The 20,383-nt window shown below is 45.8% G+C and overlaps 1 protein-coding gene across 9 annotated transcripts in view; it reads left to right on the plus strand.

Annotated features, from left to right (window-relative positions):
* Positions 1 to 20,383, plus strand: part of BCAS3 (BCAS3 microtubule associated cell migration factor) — a 300,310-nt gene that overhangs the window by 263,794 nt on the left and 16,133 nt on the right. For 5 of the 9 annotated variants that reach the window (XM_032129570.1, XM_032129573.1, XM_032129572.1 and 2 more), the window contains one exon: positions 15,061 to 15,228. The exons of 1 other annotated variant lie outside the window; for it this stretch is intronic. In XM_032129570.1, the coding sequence (XP_031985461.1) occupies positions 15,061 to 15,228 (168 nt within the window). Of the gene's footprint in view, positions 1 to 15,060; positions 15,276 to 20,383 lie in introns of all 9 variants that reach the window. 3 more of the 9 variants (XM_032129575.1, XM_032129576.1, XM_032129577.1) reach the window with 2 other exon arrangements.

Genomic DNA, 20,383 nt, shown 5'->3' on the forward strand with positions numbered 1-20,383 from the left:
AAACCATTAAAGCACAACAGAATGCAGGTTGCCTGAGCTCCTACTGGACTCGCCAGGTCATAACTGAGACCAGAATTTGGACCACTGGAGCTGTGCTGTAGCTGCGTCCTGTTTCCTATTAGTTCTGACACTAACATCTGAATTTCAAATTCCATCTTGTTTAGGGTGAGCTGCTCAATCAGTGCATACAACAGACACCTCAGGACCTCTCTGGAGCTGTGTGGCTTGCAGGGGATGTGAGCGCAGAGCTGGAGCTGCTGGGCACAGTGTGTTACCCAGGCAGTAGGGAATGTCCATCAGGCATCTCCAGACTTTCCCTCTGCATCATATCCTCGATGTTTCAACCTTAAGAAAACTGGCTCTGACAGTATTTTTGAGCCCACATGTGAATACCACATGTTGAGGTCTCATGTCTGCAGTTTCACTCCTAATTAAGTGTAGATGTAAGTACTGGGTATCGTATAAGGTCTTTGGCTCTCTGCAATTCACCACAAGCATCTAATTCCCACTTCCTTTGTCTTGGACCTGTTATTTATAGGAGAAGGGTAGGTGGACTTGGTGGTTACAAGTCTGTTGGATTATTATGTTTCTGTAGCTGTCATCCTGTCAAGGGTCCTGCAGAAATTTGCACTGTGGGCTCTTGGTAGTTTATTGGGAGTAAAATCCCCTCCTGTGCCGAAGGCTGGCCTTAGGTGTGTGTACCATGTAAGTCTTGCTAAGCCCTGAAAATGGGTCTTAAATGTTATATTGGCCTTCTCAGCACAGAGGTGAAGTGCATTCTGTGTGAACAGTGAGATTTCCAGTTCAGCTTAAACTGTTTGTCTGCTGCTGTGAGAATTAGGATGGGGTCTCTAAACCTGCTGAAAACTTTTGATGCTCAGCCTTCAGAAGCCAGGGCCTTGCAGCTTTCTGACCTAACAACAGCACAGTCTGGAAAAAGGCAGCTTTTTGATGTAGATGGGCACAGTACTCATCTGGTTTGGATTTTCAAGGTGTTCCAGAGTCATATTGTTAACTACAGGGGGTCTTCTGTGAGCAGCAATATGCACTGACTTACTGCTGAGACCTCAGAGCATTCCCAGATATTTATTTTTGGAAAACTGAAGTGAAGTAGCTCTTATCTATTGGCCAGATGGAGAAACTGAGGCATAAGATGGACAGGTGACTTCCCTGGGCTGGTCAGAGCAGTATCAACAAGACTCAGAATTAAACTGGAGAGTTATCTTGCTACCTCCATTGCTCTGGTTTCCACAGTATTCGGTGTGTTGGAAACATTTCCGGTAAGGAGATCCTTACAGCCATATTTGCATCTCCCCAAAAAAGATCATATTGGTATAACCTTCTCAGGTGATGCTCTTCCTTGTCCCACCTGATGAACTGAAGTGTTCAGTTTTGGGCGTGGATTTGGCTCTGACTTTTGGAAAAGATGGAATTATGCCCATGAAGGTCATTATCATCTCCAGGCCATCTTCCCACAGCGCCCTGGCAGGGCCTCAGGGGCTCTGGGGACAGGGTGCCTTCAGCTCAGTGGCAACTCTCCAGTTTAAATATTTCACCAAAACACCTCCAATGTCTCCCACTTCCTCAGTAGTTTCCTAACAGTGTCCAACTAGATGAAAATTAGCCAGTGTCTTGGTGTGTAGAGCTACAAAGGTCAAATGTCCTGGAGAAACAAGGTGCTAAGATGCTAATTCTCTCCCTGGAATGGGAGGGCAGTTCTCTGCTCGATGGAGCAGAAAATGCAGGTGGGCTTAAACATCTCAATTTTTGCCTTCTGTTTTGAACACAATTAAATAAAATCTCCTGTGATTGCAGCAGGATAACCAGCTTCCAGTGCAATCCTAAATCCCATCCTAGCACCAGTTATGAGGCAAACAGCCTGGGGAGGCTGCAAATGTCCTGGGCTGGTCCCTGCCCCGTCAGTCCCCAGTGTGGGACACACAGGAAGCTCACCCTGAACTTCTGTTCTCACACTTCTCCTCTTGGAATCTTGTTTTCCACTTTTTGGAGATTTGTGAAACATATGCGTTGGAGGCTTCCCAATTTTTTTTCACAGCAAGAAGAGAATTGCTCTCTGCACTGTAAAAATTCTCACGAAAAAGGGCACTCCTTTCTAAAGGACCTGCCTGGTGCAGCTCAGCAATTCCCATTTCTCATCACTTCACAGTGTATTTTATAGGGTATAAAAATGGTGTTATGATCCGTGTTCCCAAACCTTGCCTCAGCTAGCAAGAACATCAATAAACATGGCTTGATAGACACCAGAGCTGCCCCGCTGTTCCCCCGGTGCTTTGAACGTGCCTTCACAGACTTTTGGAATCTATTCTCCATGTAAGAAACTCCTCGTGCCTCTGTTGAGCTTTTAATGTATCAAAGGTAATGATTGTGCTTAGGAAAAGTGACTTCTCCCAGGATACCTTCCCAGTCTGGTCACTTAATGGACTTAGAAATATTTCCTTTCCTTCATCTCGTGTCCCGCAGTTTTTTTCTCATTCCTTGATTTAAATTAATCTGCAGATTGGGACATCGGTGTTACCTGGATCTGGCAAATGATTTTATTTCATTTCTCCCTCTTCCCTTTTCCTTCTCCCTCTATAAAACTATTATTGTTATTTCTTCAGTTCACAGCTGAGATGATGGGTTTGAACAGCTTCACGCTCCGTTCCAGGAAATTCTGTCTTTGTTCCAAGGCTTCCAGCGCAGAGGCTCCTTTCACCTTGATCTTTCAGCACAGCACTAAAACATTTGGCAAGTTTTTTGTCATGTTTTTTGCTGCTGTCCAGGGCTTTTGAGAGATTCCCCTTGGACAACTTCCACCTTTGAGCTTGCCCACTGGAGGAAATACTTCCCCTTGAATTTACACAGCCACATCATCACGAGTGCTGCATCCCTCTCATATCTTCATTAGGTTCCTCGCCTCCTTGGATTTGCTTCTCTCTGGTTTAGAGTAAGTTTTTCCTGTTGAAGCCTTGAGCTGATGGGAGGATGGTTGGAGCTGGAGCAGCACTGGATCCAATGGGCTCACAGATCCTCCCCAAAGGAGGCGGTTCTGCAGGCTGCAGAAAGCAATTCCCTCTGCAAAACATCAGTGGTTTCACTCATAATTTTAGTCTGGAAAAGGTATGGGATCAGCTTCTACCTGAATTATATCAGTCTCCCTAATAATCAGCTTTCTTTTCCATATTAAATTCCCCAGAAACTTGTGATTAGCCCCACTTCTGAGAGTTCACCGCAGCTTAATTCTACTGTAAAACTGTCAACAGTGATTTTCTTGTTTAAAGACAGATTTTGGTTCTTGTACAGAACTACTTCTTGCTAAATTCCTCTTCAACCAAACACCCTTGTCATTTCTCAGCCATTAAAGACAATAAACTCCATCTTTGGATTTTTACATGCTGAACTTAGTTTGTAATGATGGATATTTGTTTATAACACACTGAAGATTTTTGTTAGCTTTCTGGCATTAAAATTGGAATCCTCTCTTTTGATTCGTGGTTATTAGTAGCAGGTTTATCCTTTCAAATATGTACAAGCCATGATTTAAGTGGAATATTTATTGTCCACCAGAATGGTTGACTGCAGCTCTCAGAATCCATCTTGCCTTTGCAAGCAGCATCTTTATAATTATCAAATAATTCAAGTGGGTTGAAGCTGATTTTGCAGCAGGATTTAGGTGTTGCAACCCAGAAAGTCACAGTGCTGGTTTTTGATGCTTTGGTCCATGAGGAGAGACCTGGGGCTCCTCTCCCCTGTGTTTTGGGGCAGCTCCAGCTCCAGGTGTGGATGATCCCACATTTCCTGGCATCCTTAAGCCAGTCGGTGCTATAAAGTGTATTTTGAAGGTGCTATAAAGCTGAATCAGGACCTCCTGGGGAAGTGGAAAGTGAGAAACACCCGCTTGGACCATCCTGGGATTGGGCCACAGTGCTGTGGAAACTGGAATGGTTCTTTCTAGATCCAAGGAAATCAGCCTGTTGGGTGAGGCAGGGATTTGGGGTGTCGTGGTTTGGACTTCCACTGAAATGTCTCCTTCTTCCCTCTCTCTGTACCAGGTGACTCCTGGTGGAATGGTCCATCCCAAATGACATTAGAGGTTTCATTGCATCATAAATCAGAGCAAAACACGTCCTTGCCATCAGTGCTCCAAAACAGGGTTTATTGAAGGAAGAAAAGAAAAAATTGACTATACAAAGCCAGTTCTTGTCCTTCCAACTTAGAGCTCACTGTGATTCATGAATTAACAGTATGAATTATCAGACTTTCCTTTTAACTGTGATTTATTTTGCATTATTTTGGGTTGGTGCACCCACTTTCGTCTTTTTTCTGGTTTTGTGGGAAGAAAAGTAAGAAAGAGTAAGAAAATTTGCCTTTTAATTCATCCCCATTAGGGTGATGCCCTACAGGCACACCCTGCTAGTCACCTTTAGTGCTTGCTGCAGCAGGAGGTCAGTGCTGTTGTCAAGTGCTAAAATGGTGTTGTCACTCAAGGCAGTCAAAGACCTTGTGTGACTCTTTTTTTCAGGAGTTCTTGCTTGTTCCTGAGAGCTTTGCTGTCAGCCACGAACAGGGAGCCACGGCTGCCTGATACCTCTTTGCACTTGGAGTTGCTGCGGCCAGCATGGAGCTTGGGGAAGGGTGAATTCCCTGCCCTTTGAGTACAGGCTGTGCTGAGGATGAGAGGGAGATGAGTTAAATGACTGAAAGCCTTAGGCTGGGACGTGCCAGCTGCAATCATTTTTTCACTCCGTCATCTCACCTTGCGACGTCGCTCTGCCTTATCCAGCCACCAGATGCCTGATGGATAACACAAGTGACAAGGGCAAAACCTCCTCGGTGGATGCAGAGGAAAACTTCAGGGGCTGCTGGCTCCTGCCCAGCTGTGTCTTTCCTGGCTGGAGTGAAATCCCTGCCTTGGATGGGGTTTGGGAGGAGATCAGACCTTGGTGCTGTGAGTTCCCGAGTGCTCTGGCCCCGCTCCAGCAGCACACTTAAGCACACACTTAACTTTCAGCATATATATACTCCCATTGAAGTCACTGGGGCTGTTTGCATGCTTAAAAGTAAGTATATGCTTAAGCTGGCTCAGAACCAGAGATTTCAGTGCTTTGTAGGTCCAGTCGTTGCTGGAGCTCAGAAAATTTGCTCGTGCAACTTGGCACATGCTTTTAATGAATTCAGAATCGGGCCAAAAAAATTTATCTTCCCTGACTTGGAAAGCTTACAAGGAAACAAGTTTAAGGTTTTGTTGAGTTTTTATTACTTTCTAAACATAAAATTTCACGTTTCTCTGTAGTCCTTAAAGAAACACATTTTTCTAGTGTTCTTGGGGGGATGTAGAGACTTGGAGCAATTTCCAAAATGCTCGGAGCTGATGGAGTAGTACCTGCGAGGTGCTGCCTGGCCAGGGCAGGATGTGGTGGCTCTGGAGGTCCCATCCATGTTTTCACACCTTGTAGGAAGATGTGGGGTTGCACTGGGTTGTTGTCAGGTAGAAGATTTCATTGTGGTCACCTTGGTGAGTTACTTGAACCTCAATGTTCCGGCTCTTCCGTGGTGTAAACAATAAAATTCTCTGTATCAGCCCTGAAAACTCATTTTGCCTCAGTCCTTTAGGTGTGTTTTGTAGCCTCTCCTCCATTCCCTGATCTTTGTCACTCAGTTAAGAAGCTGCTGAGTTTCCAAGCCAGTTCCTGATGTTAATGGTGCTGTATCCTGGTGGCAGCTGCTCAGCTGCCCCAAAAACAAACATTTCCATCACTCTGGTTTAACACTTGAATCCATCTCGTGCTGGTTGTGAAATATGTTGAAATACTGAGGGGAAGTTGTGATTCCAGCAGGCCCTGCTCGTACTATTGGGTATAACCCTAATAAATTGAATGGTAACTCAGTGAGATTTGCTACAGAAGTGTCAGAAGGTTCATCATTAGGAAGAAGCTCTTCCCTGTGAGGGTAGGGAGGCCCTGGCACAGGCTGCCCCGAGAATCTGTGGCTGCCCCATCCCTGGAAGTGTCCTAGGCCAGGTTGGACGGGGCTTGGAGCAACCTGGGATCATGGAAGGTGTCCCTGACAATGACTGGATGGAATAGGATGGTCTTGGAAGGTCCCTTCCAACCCAAACCATTCTGGAATCCTATACCTTGTGCTGCAGGAGCTGGTTACCCACTGCCACCCGTGTGTTGGGCACAAACCAGCAGGAAAAGTCACCCTGTGACCAATTCCCAAACACCCAGCTAGTGCCTGGTGTTTGCAAATGAGATTTCTTTATCCCAAATCCAAGTGGTGATTAGACAGTAGCTTGGAACCAGCATGCACATTATCTCATACTGAGGTAAGACAAATAAATTACAACTTGGAAGCCCTGAGTGGGATCAGTGATCCACCTTAGGAAAATATTTTGGTTTCTGTTTATAAGTCAGATGGGTTGTGAAATGTTTCATCTGGGAAAGGTGATATGAGACCAGAGAAATATTTGCTCTTATAATGCAAAAAATATTCCAGTTTCTCTCTTAACGGGTTGTTAGTGATATAAACCAAATTCTGTGTTTCCAGAGCCTCGGTGCTCAGCTGCTTCCCCATAGATGCTCTGCCCTAAGCTCTCTCCTGACTGACAAGACACTGCCCATTATCTCCCCTCGTTTGTGGACATTTCTCAGCCTGCAAATTACTTAAAAAGAAGAAATGACCCCAAGCCCAGCAGAATTCTGTGTCTCTGGCGGACTGGGCATGCTGTGTGGAGGATGCTGAGGATACTGGGGCAGGATTTGGGCACTGAGCCACATCCCCCCCTGCTGTGCAGCTCCAGCCAGCTGGGATTGGGATGGGGAAGCTTTCACCCCTCCTTTGCAGCAGGTTTCAAATCCAGTATCCCCAATATTCAGCTGCAGATGAGCTGTACCCACAATGAACTTGGCTTTTCCACACTCTCTGTTGTTATTACACAAGAAGGAGTCTCCTGTTACAATTTGAGTGATATATTAGGACATAGCACAGTTCCAATGTTTTTTCAACACGAAGATTTTTTTTTAATTCAAATGAAACAATCAGAATTAAATTCCTTGGCTCACACAGTCACCACTAAGTCTCAAGCAAGATGACAAATCCACACTTGTATCTCGAAGTGTAACATAAGATCTCGGTTATCCCGAAAACCCTGATGAGTTGTCAGATCCTTCCTTACTTGTGGGTAAATATGAGCCTTTTCTAATCCATTATGGGTCCTTTGTACATGTGTATATAGATATGCATTTGCACATGCCACGAGATTGATAGTAAGCAAGATAAATCTGTTTTCTTAAGGGAAGTAATCTATTATTCCAGCCCCTGCAGTGGAATTGGCATATTTCTACCTCGTTAAGACAGGGTACGCCTGCAAACCTCTTCCCAAGAGTTCAGAAATGATTTGGCACATAAAGAAATAAGGATCATTATGTGGTGTCACAGAAATACCAGATGTATCCTTCCTGCATCTCACACAGCGTTTTCCTCACCGAAGCCAACACGAAAGGCTTCAGCATCCTAAAATCACCACTTCTATTCGGAGCAGAAGTCAAACAAAATAAAGACTCATCTAAAAAAGCCTCCACTGAGATTTAATGGAATTCATTGTGTGTTTAAATTTCCTAGGCATTGTTGAAAATCTGTATAATCATCTTATTGTAAGCTTAGCTAAGTCGTAGATCTTCAGAGAGTGGGAAATTTTACTAGGAGAAAAAAAAAAAACGTTACTGGATTTTCTAATTTTAAGCAGGACTGAGAATTATAAGTATGTGAATACCACAAGAAAACATTTCCAACCTTGCAAAAACGAAAAAGTGCTGAAGATCTTTTGCGAATCCTTTTTTAATGAAATTTCCAGACCTGGAGGCTGAAAGAACATCAGGTGAAGTTTTTCTGCTGTGCAGATTCGTACCTGGTAACTCACCCCCAGCCCAGCTTGTGCCGTGCCCTGGGTTCTTCAGGACACTCTGCTTTATGCCAGGATTAAATATAAAGAAATGTTAATCTCTAAGGGGGCTTGGGGCTGGCTGTAGCATTCCTGATTTTTTCCAGGCGTTCTGATTCTCTGAAGCGTTAAAATATGCACGAATCTTGCTGTTCGGGGGGGGGGGGGGGGGGGGGGGTTAAAGTTTTTTCTTGGAAATTAATTTTATTACAAAGGGATGTTTTGTTTTCAAAATCATAATAGCATCCAGTTATACTGTAGATTCCATCTCTTCTTGCTTTTGGGCAGCTAAATAAAGGGCAGTCAGTGTTGGAAAAATACGCTCAGCTGATTTTTCAGTGCGCTGTGCTCCTCAGGCTGTGGATGAGCTGCATCTTCTCTGTGGCTGCAACCTGTGGCAGCACCCACCTGTGCCCACCTGTGCCCCAGCCCCTGTGTTGTTCTTTCAGACAAGCTGACAACGCCTCGTGCTTCTGGTACTGCAAAACCACGGCATAAATTTCCCCGTTGACACCGAGCGCGCGTTTTGTTGCGTTTTCTCTTTTGAAGTCCTGCTTTGGACGGCTGTCACATTCTGCCTCCAGTTTTTAAACCATCTCGTGTCCTTCCACTAACCTCCATGCCTTGGGGAAGCCAGGAGCTCGGCAGTGCTGGAGGAGCTCCTGGCAGTGCTGGGGGAGGGGGGCTTTGAGGGGCTCCATTCAGCTTTTGGGGTCCTGGGGCTGTGGCAGCGCCGGGCCCCTCGTTCGGTGGCCAGGTGTGCTGCCAGCAGGGATCTGCAGTTGGATGGCATCTGACAGGCTCTGGGAGCATTCAAGGCAAAGGCAGGGTTTAATAAATACACTTAATCATTTATGTTTTGACCTTAGCCCAGACTCGTACTCAGACACAGAAAGCGGAGAGTTGGAAACGCACTTTGTCAAGGCTCCTTTGGCAAAGCAGGGCAGCCCCGCTCTGAGGAAAGGCAGATCCTTCAGAAAGGAGAGTAAAAGGTCAGGACTAATCCGAAAGGACAAGCAGTGTATGTCTGTGTGTATATTGGGTTTCACATATGAAATCCAGTCATGATAAATCTGATGGCTTTAGAAACATCTACTTTGATTAATGAAAACATAGTTCCCATAGACCATGGGTTTCATACTTCAAAGTTCCCCTGGATTTAGGACCTTAGGTTTTGCTTATTCATATAACATGCAGGAAACTATTTTTAAATGAATAAGGGAGTTTAAAAAAAAGAATTTAAAAGGCAAATGTTTCAACATCGGTGGTACAGATAGGCTGTATAATAAGGAGCAAAATTAACAAACAACACACATTTTATTATGCATTTTACAATAATGTTTACATTCTTTTCTCTATATTTGTTTTTCCTTGAAAAGATTTATGTATTTATAAAAATATCTTGCCGCTCCAGCTCTGAAAATTGCAGCCTTGCTCGCATTTGAAAGCCTTCAAGGATGGCCGTGATGGCTGGGTATGCTCCTGATCATCCCAAATGCTTCTCCTGAGCCCCTGGTTACCCCCTTGTGCAGGAGTGGAGGAGATGGAGTTTTTCGGGATGTGGGGAGCAGCAGGAGGGTGGGATGGTCACTAAGGACCTGCACCATGATCCTGGACATTGCCATCATTGCCTGGGCCACTGTCCTGAGTTTGTGGCCACGTGGGACATGGGCAGTGGTTGGGCAACCTCCTTCCCAACCATCCATGGAGCTGCTGGGCACGGGGGCTCCCGAGGCTGCTCCGCTCCTCCCGTCAGCTTCACTTCTGCTCCAAACTCATTTAGAAATCCTGACAGAGGAATAAACAGCGGTTTTGTTTGCAAGTCTGTGGTGCTGAGGAGGGACAAGCAACCTCTCAGCCTCACTTAGCCAAGAGTTCAAAGGGATTTGGAAGTGTTGGTTGCCTGTGGGACTGGGTACCCCGGCCGAAGTCTCCATTAATTAAATGCACTCACAGGATACAGAGCTGGTGAGTAATGTCCTGTTTATAGGAGAACTGTGAGTGGTTCTGGAAAAAAAGAAACTCCGTGGGAGGGAAGATGACAGGGAGCAGAGTCATTCCAAAGGCTGTGGCTCCTGCCATGGTTTCCAAAGGCAATAATTAACACTCACACCTTGGTGTAACCGCGTTCTGTCCCATGCAAGCTGGTGTGCCATGGGAGAGTGGGCTGGCAGCGTGTGAGCCATGCACAGGAGGGGATCAGCAGCACGTGCCATGAGCACAGACATGCCAGATCCAGGGCAGGTCAGGGGGATATTGCTTCTCCACACTCAAGTAAGGAATTTGCCCGCATCCCCCTTCAAATGTTCAGAGCGGCCGCTTTGTGGCATTCCTGCTGGAATCACAAAGTTAGGGCTTGCAGGGGAGTTGGCAGAGCCTGTAGGAAAGTTCAACCTTTAATGTTTAAATGGGGTATGTTACAGTTTGACTCACTGCTTTGGGCGAGGAGTTTCCGTGTGCTGGCTCCTCGCACGCCTGTGGGGTTCTCACTCCCGGCCGAGGAGTTTCTGGGCAGCTCCCTGTGGTCACCAGCGTGGCCAGTGCCAGGAGGGTCAGGACTCCCTTCAGAGTCCACTCCTGCTTCTGAAAAGGCCAGGAGTAGCAGGAGAGGTGATGGGCAACCATTCTGTCCCTCTTGGTTGCACCTCAGGGTCCACCATCACGTGGGGTCAAGCCCCATCCCGTTGATCAGGATGCATCTTTTACCAACTAAAATTGCCAGGTCATTTCTCCTCCTCTTCACTCTGTTGTTTTTGCTCACACGTATGTTGCAATATGCAAGGTGAGGCTCAAAACTGTCAAGCTCTTTAATAGAACCATTACTGTATTTTTGGACAACGTTCTCTCTTTGATTTACTGTTCCTTAGAAGACAGGAAATGGAGCTACTTGATTTCATATTTAAAACAAAGCCGTCCAGAGGTTTAATGAAAAAAATTTCCCCTGGCTTTCGAATTAAAGAGCTATGGTGAAAGATTCAGCTTAGCTATTTTGACTTAGAAAAATAACACACTCAAAGCATTGAAACATTTTGTAAAAATACTTTTTACTACTAGATTTTTTTTTCAGAGAAGAAAAGAAGTTTCTCTGGTTTTCTCACTCTTGGTTGGTGGGGCTGTGAAATGAAAGGACATTTCCAAGGTTTAGGGTGTTGGTTTTTTTCCTTTCTTCTCTAGAATTTATTTTGCTTTTATATTAAAAGCCTTGAAACAATTGCAATGCTGAATACAAATCCTGTGTGTCTAAGGAAGGTAATTTGTTGTGAGTAATGATAGAAGCCTTTGCCATTAATAAAATGCAAGAAATGCTAAGCAGAAAGATGGGGACCTGATTCTGCTCCATCAGCAGTGGCAAGAGAAAAGGGTGGTGCTCCTTGGGAGGCAAATGTCTGTGGAAAGAGAGAAGTCAGAGATTGTTTTCAGGCAAAAACTGAAGTTTGAAGAGAAAAATTCTGTGTGTGGAGCAGAATTAGCTCAGAGCATTTGGGGCTGGAATTGCAAAACAAAGCATTTTTGACCTATATGGTCAAGCCATGGGTCTTGCTCATTGCTTTTGGGTTGATGTGGAGTTCTGGGATGATGCTTGGACATCACACAGGGGAGGCTGGTGGTCTTCATTCCCACCCAGTTTCATCTTCAATAAATAAAGGAGAAGTGAGTGCTCTGCTGGCTTGAAAGCATGGTGCAATAGGATGAAATATTGACACAGTTTTAAGTCAATAAGATTTTTTTTTTCGGTGATTTAATGAAATTTCACCAGGATTTCACTAGTAATTGCTTGACTCACATAATGGGTCCTTTGCTCACTCTTGAGCTGTTCCTAAATGAATTGCTCCTTTTAGGTGGAACCTGTTCCCCAGCCAAAGCTGTATCCGGGCCGGGGGGACAGGGGAAAGTCTGGGCTTCACACGTCAGGGGCTGATATTGGTGGCTGTCAGTAGGGTTTCAGCAGGCTGTCAGCCTGCCTCCCCTCAGCCCTCAGTAATCCCTGGAATCAGCAGGAGCTTTCTCAGCCCTTTGGTTCTGTGGTTACGTTCTGGCTTTGGCGATTCTGAGAGCAGGACGCTCCACCGAGGTTTATTTGTAAACTCCTCGCTGGCCGGCGATGGGGAATTTGATACCTTATCAAGTGAGATACTGGGATTGAAAAGGGGAGAGCCAGGCAGCCAGGAGGAGAGATTACAATATAATAAATAGCAGAGATAGGGTGAGCTGCTATCAGTGGAAGTTTAATGCCATTAGCCCTTGCACCATTGGGAATGATGTACATAGGGAATGATGTAGGCAGGGCAGAGCAGCCAAAGGCTCCTGGGAGCAACCAGCCCATTGCCATGTCACACACTCCAGAGTCACTTTCCAAGGTGTAAAAATACCCAGAACTTAATTCTACCTTGAAAAAATTATTTAATTATTTTATTCTGATATGTGTGCTGTCTGCTGATGCACTGGCGAGACCAACAGGAAGGTCCATGACAATTAATCTTGTTTTTCCTGAAATAGTTTTGTTTTGCATCAGAGAGGGACAGAGCCAGGGATTTACAGGAGGAGAGGATTTGCCTGCTCAAGCAAGGTCCCCTTTTCTAGCCCCATGTCCTGAATAACCTCAGTCACACTCTGCGTGTTCAGCTTTACCTGGAACGCACTTTGTCAGTGTCTGTGTTGAAGTAAGGGGGAATTTGTGGGTTCCAGGGCAGCACAGAGCAGATGACGGTGCAAGGACCTCCTCTGCCTGTTACAGGCAGTGATCACCCACAGGCTACAGCGGTGGCTGCTGAATCCCAGCTGGATGTCTGGATATCTTGCCAGATGTGCGCTGCTACCACAGAGAAGGAGTGAAAAGGGAGGAAAGATAAAACTACAGCTTCCCCAGCCCTACAGTTTTTTTACAAGCAAGTTTTCAGTGCAGTTAATCCCTCTAACCTGCATTTGCATTAACACTTGCAGCCTCACACGTTGCTGCTAAGAAGTTTTGGCAGCTCCTGGCTCTGATTGCGGAGGTAATGCTGCACTTGTCTCCTTTGCTCTCACTCAAGTATCTCAGGAGCCAGAGCCCGGCGCTCCATGAAGTTTCTCCCTGTACACACAAGCAGGCATCTTGGCAGAGCTTCAAAAGCCATTTGCCTTATTATTCATATGTCTGCTTATAGGAGCAGAAATGCTCCCATTTCTCACTTTTGGAATAAGGGCTGACACCAGAAAAGAGGAGAGTTCTCATCTCTGGCGCAGCCCTGCAAACCTGTGGGAGCTCATCATGTCCCTGCTGCTTCCCTGAGGTTTGGGAAGCGGGTTTAAAAGTCCCCCTGATCATTCTCAGGGTATATTAAGAGCTCTGTCAAAAACACCTGAAGTCTGTAGGGTCTCAGGGTTGCATGAAACTGTAGAAGGATGACTTGGGGAAAAAAAGCTTCAAAAAACCCCCCAGATTTTGCTTTTCCTCTTGCCTTTAGGAGAGCTGACATCATGAAAATGTTGTAGAGATTTAAACATCATCGAAATTACTTTGCCTCCTCCCTGCATTTTCTCAAACAAGCTTTAAGAACCCTCGCTTTAAAACAAATTAGTGGACTGGAGCAACCTTATAAATCCAAAGAGCCATTAAAAGTTGAAATATTTGGTCATTCCTCCTCTCGGTTTAAACTGGGATTCATCCAGAGTTCAAGTGCATGTATCACACAAGAGCCACGGTCCCATTTTGTAGAGGTCCATTTTAGTGTTGATGGTTTTCTAGTGCCAGGAATCCACTCCGCAGCCAGGCTGAGGAGATAAATCAACGCCGTGCGCGCCGATGAAATTCAGGAGCCAGAAGTCACCATTGCAGCCCATATAAATCCCTGAATGCCAGCCCTGGTGCTTTTGTCCGTGCCATTAGAGTTCAGAATTATCTGCCCCTCTTTGCTGATGTATGGATTAACTGGCTGGCCGAGTGTTTACGAACGGTTATCACCCGGTACTTTGGACGTTATCAGAGGAAGGGCCGCCTGCCGCGGGGCTTGGTCTCTCACCCTTTCTATTACCACCTGTCAGTGGCAGGGAGTGTGCTGTGAAGCTGTACAGTCACAGACTACAAGTGTAGATAGTTTCTGACGGCTGATCAAAGGGGAAAACCAAAGGCCTGATAACAAGGACGTGTTTCATGTACTTTTAACTTTGAGAAACATTGGCATTTGCATTTTTTCCCCTCGGTAGGCTGGCAGAAACCAGGCACAATAAACGCTGCATATTCAGTTACCTAATAGTGGAGTAAATGGTATGTACTTGAAGCAACAAAGCATAACTGTAATCTTGTTCCAAGTGGGAATGATTTAAGTAAGCCTTCGCAGAAGACTTGCTGTATAATAAAGGAGAATAATTTTAATTTGTACTTTGAAGTGATCCTGAATTCAGAATCTAATCTTTGCATTCGGCAGAACATCATACCCTGCTGTGAATGAGGTAATAACTGCAAGTCAAGGAATTATTTGAAGTATCTTTTGGAGGTACGTGCGCTCCCTCACAGGAGCCAGAGCCTTCAGTAGGCGCTGCTGGTGAAAGAGTCTCTGTTAGAGCACATTTGACCTAAAATTTCCCAGTGCAGGAGCACAGAAAACCCACAGATATCCCAGACTGAGGGAAGGGATCCATTTGTTCCTTTGTCAGAAACGAGGCAGCCCTGCCATGCTCTGCACTTCTCTGCTGCAGAGCAAGAAAGGGATTTTAGCTAAAGTTTCTTCCCATTAGCAAAGACAAAATAACTTTGTTGTTTCCATTGTCCAGGATGAGGAGGGGAAAGAAGGATTTCAGCAGCAGCCCAGTGGAAGACTAACCAACTTTAAAAATAATTTCTACTTGTCTAACATAAAAATAAATGTATGCCATTCACATTTGTGTTGTTGCGCTGCTTTCCTGACTCTTCACCAGTGTGAGACCAGAATTGGGTCTGTATTTTAATTTAACCATTTTTCTTACAGCTGCTTGGTCAAAGCTGGTCCATACTTTGGGTTCTGCTGTGCTGTGCTGTGCTGGTAACATAAACGTTTTAACTCCTGTGCTAAAAATCAGCTTTTCAGGCACCCAAAATGCACCACACATGGAAGGAGGTTGGTGCCAGGGTGTCCCACACGTGTCCCTTTTGTCTGTTGAAGGTGCCTTCGACCGGAGCGTGACCTTGCTGGAGGTGTGTGGGAGCTGGCCCGAGAACTTCGGTCTGCGCCACATGTCCTCCATGGAGCACGGCGAGGAGGGGCTGCGCGAGCGCCTGGCCGACGCCATGTGCGAATCCCCCAGCAGGGACATGGTGGGATCAGGAACAGGTACAAAGAAGAGGTGTGATCAGAGATCACGTACATCTCACCCAATGGTGATTTTTTTTTTGTTTTTTTTTTTTTAGTTTCGCCTTTCCTTTTTCTCTGTACGCTCCTCTCTCTCTCTGATTAATTTACTTTTGTGGGGATCTCAGTGGGATGGAAGCAGTAGATCGCATGGATACGGTCTGAGATGTTGGCACATGAAGCTTCCTTATCGTATAGCTGGGACAAGGGCTCTCCTTCCTCCCCTCCTGCCAGCTCAGGAGCATCCTTGTGCAGATTGCTGCCCTTGCCCACCCTGCTCCAAACAATGCAATAATCACACGTATCCTCATTTTGTGTCCTGAATAGAGCCACTGTGAAGCGCTGGTTCTGTAATCCAAATTAATCCATCTTCATCAGTGTCCATTATATTGATAAATTGTATCATCTGTTTAAGTAAATGGAATGGCACATCAGAGATTAGGCTGTCAGAAGGGGCCCCGTGGTAGGAGATGCTCAGAAACTAAAGCGCGGTTACTGCAGGTTTATTGTCTCCATTAATTTCCACTTGTTCCAAAAAACACCTCCAGTAAAAACTCCTCATAGTGATGGTGGCTCCTAACATCAGCTGCCAACTCACTTGTCACTCTCCTGGCAGCTTTCCTGGGAAGACAAAAGAGGAGAAACCAGCAGAAAGGTGTGGGAATGCCAACCTATGGATCTTTCAGGAAGAGCGGGAGCTGTCTCTTCCTTTTGCTCTTGCCCTCATGTATCACTGAGGATCTTGTGCTGCTTTGAGCTCTCCCTGCTCCTCAAGAAGTCTCTCCCATCAGGGCTCATCCTGCTTTGCAGGTGGGTCACTGTGGAGCAGGTAGCAAACTGCAGCAGCTTCCCACAGCCTGGAGGAGAAGGATGCAGAGGAGCAGGATTTTAGCCCTTGTCTGTAGGTACATGCAGCAGTAACCAGGCTGAGTAGTGCAGAAGCACCTTCATAACCCAGCTGGTCACCTTCTCAACTGTCCTCCCTCTGATTTCCATCGAGAGAGAGATGAAATCAAAGGATGGGTTGAGATTTGGTGTTAACAGGAGGAGTTGGTTGAACACTTAAGTGTGGGTCTGCTGCAGATCTGGTGCAAATCCTCACCAGCTTTTTGCCTTGGACAAGACACTTCACATGTCCATGACTCCAGAGCTCCATCAGTGCAGTGAGGATAGAGATGCCTCACATTGCTGCTGTGGACTTCAATCAGCTCATGTCTGTAAAGGGCTGGGAAGGTAGAAAAAGCAGGCTGTGAAAATAGAGAAGGGCACATATTTCATCACTTACTGACCCATGCTGTGATCAGTGTGAACTTTGGGAGGGTATCCACTGCTGATAATGGGTCAGCACCCCTCAGGCTGTGTATGGAAGGGGAAAGGTGAGTGGAATACCTCCTCTGAAAGCTGAAGCCTTCCAGATGTGCCAGGTTAGGGCGACTGACTGCCCTGGAGACTTGACAGTGTATTATATTGTAATTACATTATATTGAATATATTATATTATATTGTAAACCAAGAACTTTGTCAGAGACAGAGCTCTGTATTTCCCTTCCATTTTCACCAAATCCAGCTGATGGCAGCGAGTGCCAACTTCTTTGGCATAAGATGAGGCTTGCAGTACTGCAGGTGTAAAGACAGAAAGGAGCTGTTTATAGAGATGCCATCACTGAGTTAATATTCATCCAAAGAGATTTCTCCCAGCTCTTGCTCCAGACCCATAAATCTCCCTAATGAGTGTAAGATAGATGCCATCTCAGAGCAGCGATTGTACGCAGCAATAATGAGTAACATGAGCACTGACCCAACTCACCCCATCCCACCATCCTCCTCTCCCTGTCATTAACACTCTGTGTTTCCCTGCCTGTCGTGGGATTCTCTCCACCACTAACACCCTTTATTCTCAGGATTTGGGCATGTGGTGACTCAGAGCAGCAGAGAAAACCCGGTGATAAGACAGTGAACTCCCGTGCCCTTTCCACTTCCATCCCCTAACAGCTCTTGAGCTGTTCCTCTTTACCAGACAGACAGGAGAAGTTCTCTGCTGCTCAGATGTACCTGGAGAGCTGCTCTTGCCGAGGGAGTGGACTGGAGCTGGCTGCCAGCACCATTCCTCAGGCTGGGGAGCACAGGGAAGGGCTCACATCTGTCTGCTGCTTAACAAATGGGCAGAGATAAGTGTGGAGCTGCATTACCCTCACTTCAAAAAAGAGGTGTCTTTGTTGGCTCATAACAAGTAGGAGGGTTTTCACTTCCCCCAAACCACTTACATTATAACCAAGCTCGGCTGAACTGAATTATCTTTGAAAAAACTCAGTTTTCCTCCTTGGGTTCTCTGCTGCCCACTCCCCACAGTGAAATGACAGCAAAGAGTTCAGCAGAAAAGGGCACTGGAGGTTTGTTTGTTGGTAGCTGATTTCTATCTTGCTGCTGCTTTCAAAATCAGTGTTTATGTTTCTACATTGGACTCAAAATTGTGGAATTTATAATCCTTCTAATAATCCTAAAATAACTATTTTAATTTATTTATGCCTTTATGTTACTCATGCTTTAACCCCTGTTTGTGCTCCTTGGATTCTCTTCAGTCCTTAAATAGATTTTGCAGAGATTTAACAAAACTTGCAAAGTCTTTCTCAAACTTCAGCACAAATTAATGAACATTTCTAACTGGGAATGTGAAGATTTGTGCATGTGCAAGGCTGGGGTCCAACGTGTGGACAAAAACTGGGCGGTAGAGTGGACAGTGAGACTTTGTCAAGTGCTCAACTGGTCCTGACATGCACTTAATGGCAAGAGATAAATAGATTCTTTTAATGCCTTAACTGTTAGGGCATAGCTGACACGTAGGTTTATATAGAAATCAGGGCTGATAGGCTGCAGTGGTGTGGAGGAAGTGTGTGCTCGTGGTGCACAGACCACTTTGGGGAGCTGATATTCCCAGAATCTTTGTTTTGTACCTGCCTCATTGCTTTGCAAAGCAGGGATGGCAACACTAACCCTGGCTCTGGCTACTGGCAGAGGCAGAAAATGACCCAGAGATTGGTCATACCACAAACATCAAACTGGAGGGTGCTAAAAACATGAGGAGCAATCTGGCACTCGCAGGAAAGGGGGATTAGATGAGGCTTTTCCACCTCCGACTCCGACTGGGTGCCAAGGGCTGTCGGACAGTGGGTGGGAGAAGAACCAGGTCTGGAAAGTGACCCCCCCAAAAATCTCCTTTCCTTGTGACCTAAGTGATAACTCCAGTCGTCCAGCTAGTTGGCTTGATTGGGAAAACAGCTTTTCCCCTTGTTATCCAATTATTCAGACGACCCATGTCTATCTCAAGCGGAGTCTGCTGTACATAAGCTGTCAGCCCAGATACACATTTAATTCCAAGGAAGGCGTAAATTGGCAAAGATGCAAAAAGATGCTTTTGCTGTTTCAGTTTCTGTCAAACTCTCACTGAAAAGAAGAAATTATGAAAGTCTAGACACAAATGTTAGTGGTCAGTGCCCTCTTTTGCTTGCAAAGCTTTGTTTTCAAGCAGCTACAATATTTACATTTGCAGTGCAGTTCCTAAGTGTGTGCTGGAGCTTCATATTGCACTCCCCCCCCAAAAAACCACCCTAGGGCTGTGATTTATGAAACTCTGCTTCAGACAAATATCTCTGACAGGATTCCACTCAAACTGGACAGGAGGAAATTGCCAGCCTAGGCTAGAAATCTTTCCCTCCAAAGATACTGTAATTAGTAAATCCTCTGATTCACCTATTCCTTCAGCAAATAGGCTTTTTAAGCTTTCCAATGTATTTTGATCACTTCTAGGCTTAATATTTAAAATCAGTCTATAATAGGGGAGCAAGCCATTACAGCTTGAGCAACAGGATGGTTTTGGAAATGCATCTTTCTTCCAAAACTCCTGCAAACCTCCGAGTCTGTCAGCTCTCGCCCGTGGGAAGCCCGTGGCACAGTGAGGTGCACCTCTGGCCCTTGGAGGAGACCGTCTGGATTCCTTCCAAATTTCATGAACAAACTCAGAATGCACTGAAGGAAGCTCATATGTTGAAGCAAACTCTTTAACCTGATTAATGGGATGTAAGTAAGTGGAGCTAATTAGACGTGCTGTTAGGGGATGGCCGGGAGGAAACCCTGCACTGGGGCTCCAGGCACTTTGGATCCTGGTCCCCAGCCAAACCTGTGTTGTTACACCAGCCCGAGCCTAACTTGGGTCTGGACACCTTTGAGCTTTGCAGAGGGATGGTTTTGAAATCTTCCTGTGAAATTTGGGGGTTGGAGAAGGGAAGTCACACGTTTTCTGGCATGCCTGGCTGAGGTGGGAAGCAGAGGGAGGAGGGCAAGCCAGTGGCTCTATGCAAGGACCAGCCTTCCTGGGGTTTTTTCCAGAGGAGGAAATATGCATACTCACAAGCTGTGTTCAAAGATCAGCAGCCACCTGGACACAGATGTAGCTGTACATTCAGTTTCAGGAATAGGATTAGCCCTTTATTGAGTCAGAGCTTTCAGTGGTACCTTCCCCTCCCTCTCTCCTTCCCTCCCTCCCTTCTTTCATTTCTTCCTTTCTTCCTCTCTTCCTCTTCCTTTTAATTTTTCCAAGGCAATTTTCTCCTTCTCTCTCCTCAGTTGGTTTTCATCCTAACTCAGACATGGGCTACAGGAACACAGAGCAAATGATTTTTCCCCTGAAGAGCATTTCTGCCAGGAGATTTCTGCATACGTTCGGTGCAAAACCAGCTTGGGCGGCAAACCCACTGGTGGATCAAATAACATCGATGCTAAAAGCAGCCTTTGAACTTTCAGAATATTCATCCCAGGGTCAGAGATTAAATTACCCCCTCCAATAAGTCTGAGAGCTCAGTGCAGTTCTTCCTACAAAAGGTTTATTTGGATGGGCCTGGTTGAAAAGAAAGGAAAATTCAGGCTCTTTAGGAGCCACCATTTCTGAAGTGCTGGATAAGAGGAGCACTGGCCTTGCACACATTTTGGGATATCAAGCACTTCAGTGTGGGTTTCTTGCTCTCTCCTGTCCAAGGGTCTCCCTGAGCAGCCCCATCACACAGCCCTGGGCAGGCCCAACAAAGGCATTTTTAATTTCCCGGTAATTTCCCTTGTCTCCAAATCCAATCTTGCCACCAGCCCT

Source organism: Corvus moneduloides, chromosome 20 (assembly GCF_009650955.1).
Source record: "Corvus moneduloides isolate bCorMon1 chromosome 20, bCorMon1.pri, whole genome shotgun sequence".
Lineage (NCBI taxonomy): Eukaryota > Metazoa > Chordata > Aves > Passeriformes > Corvidae > Corvus > Corvus moneduloides.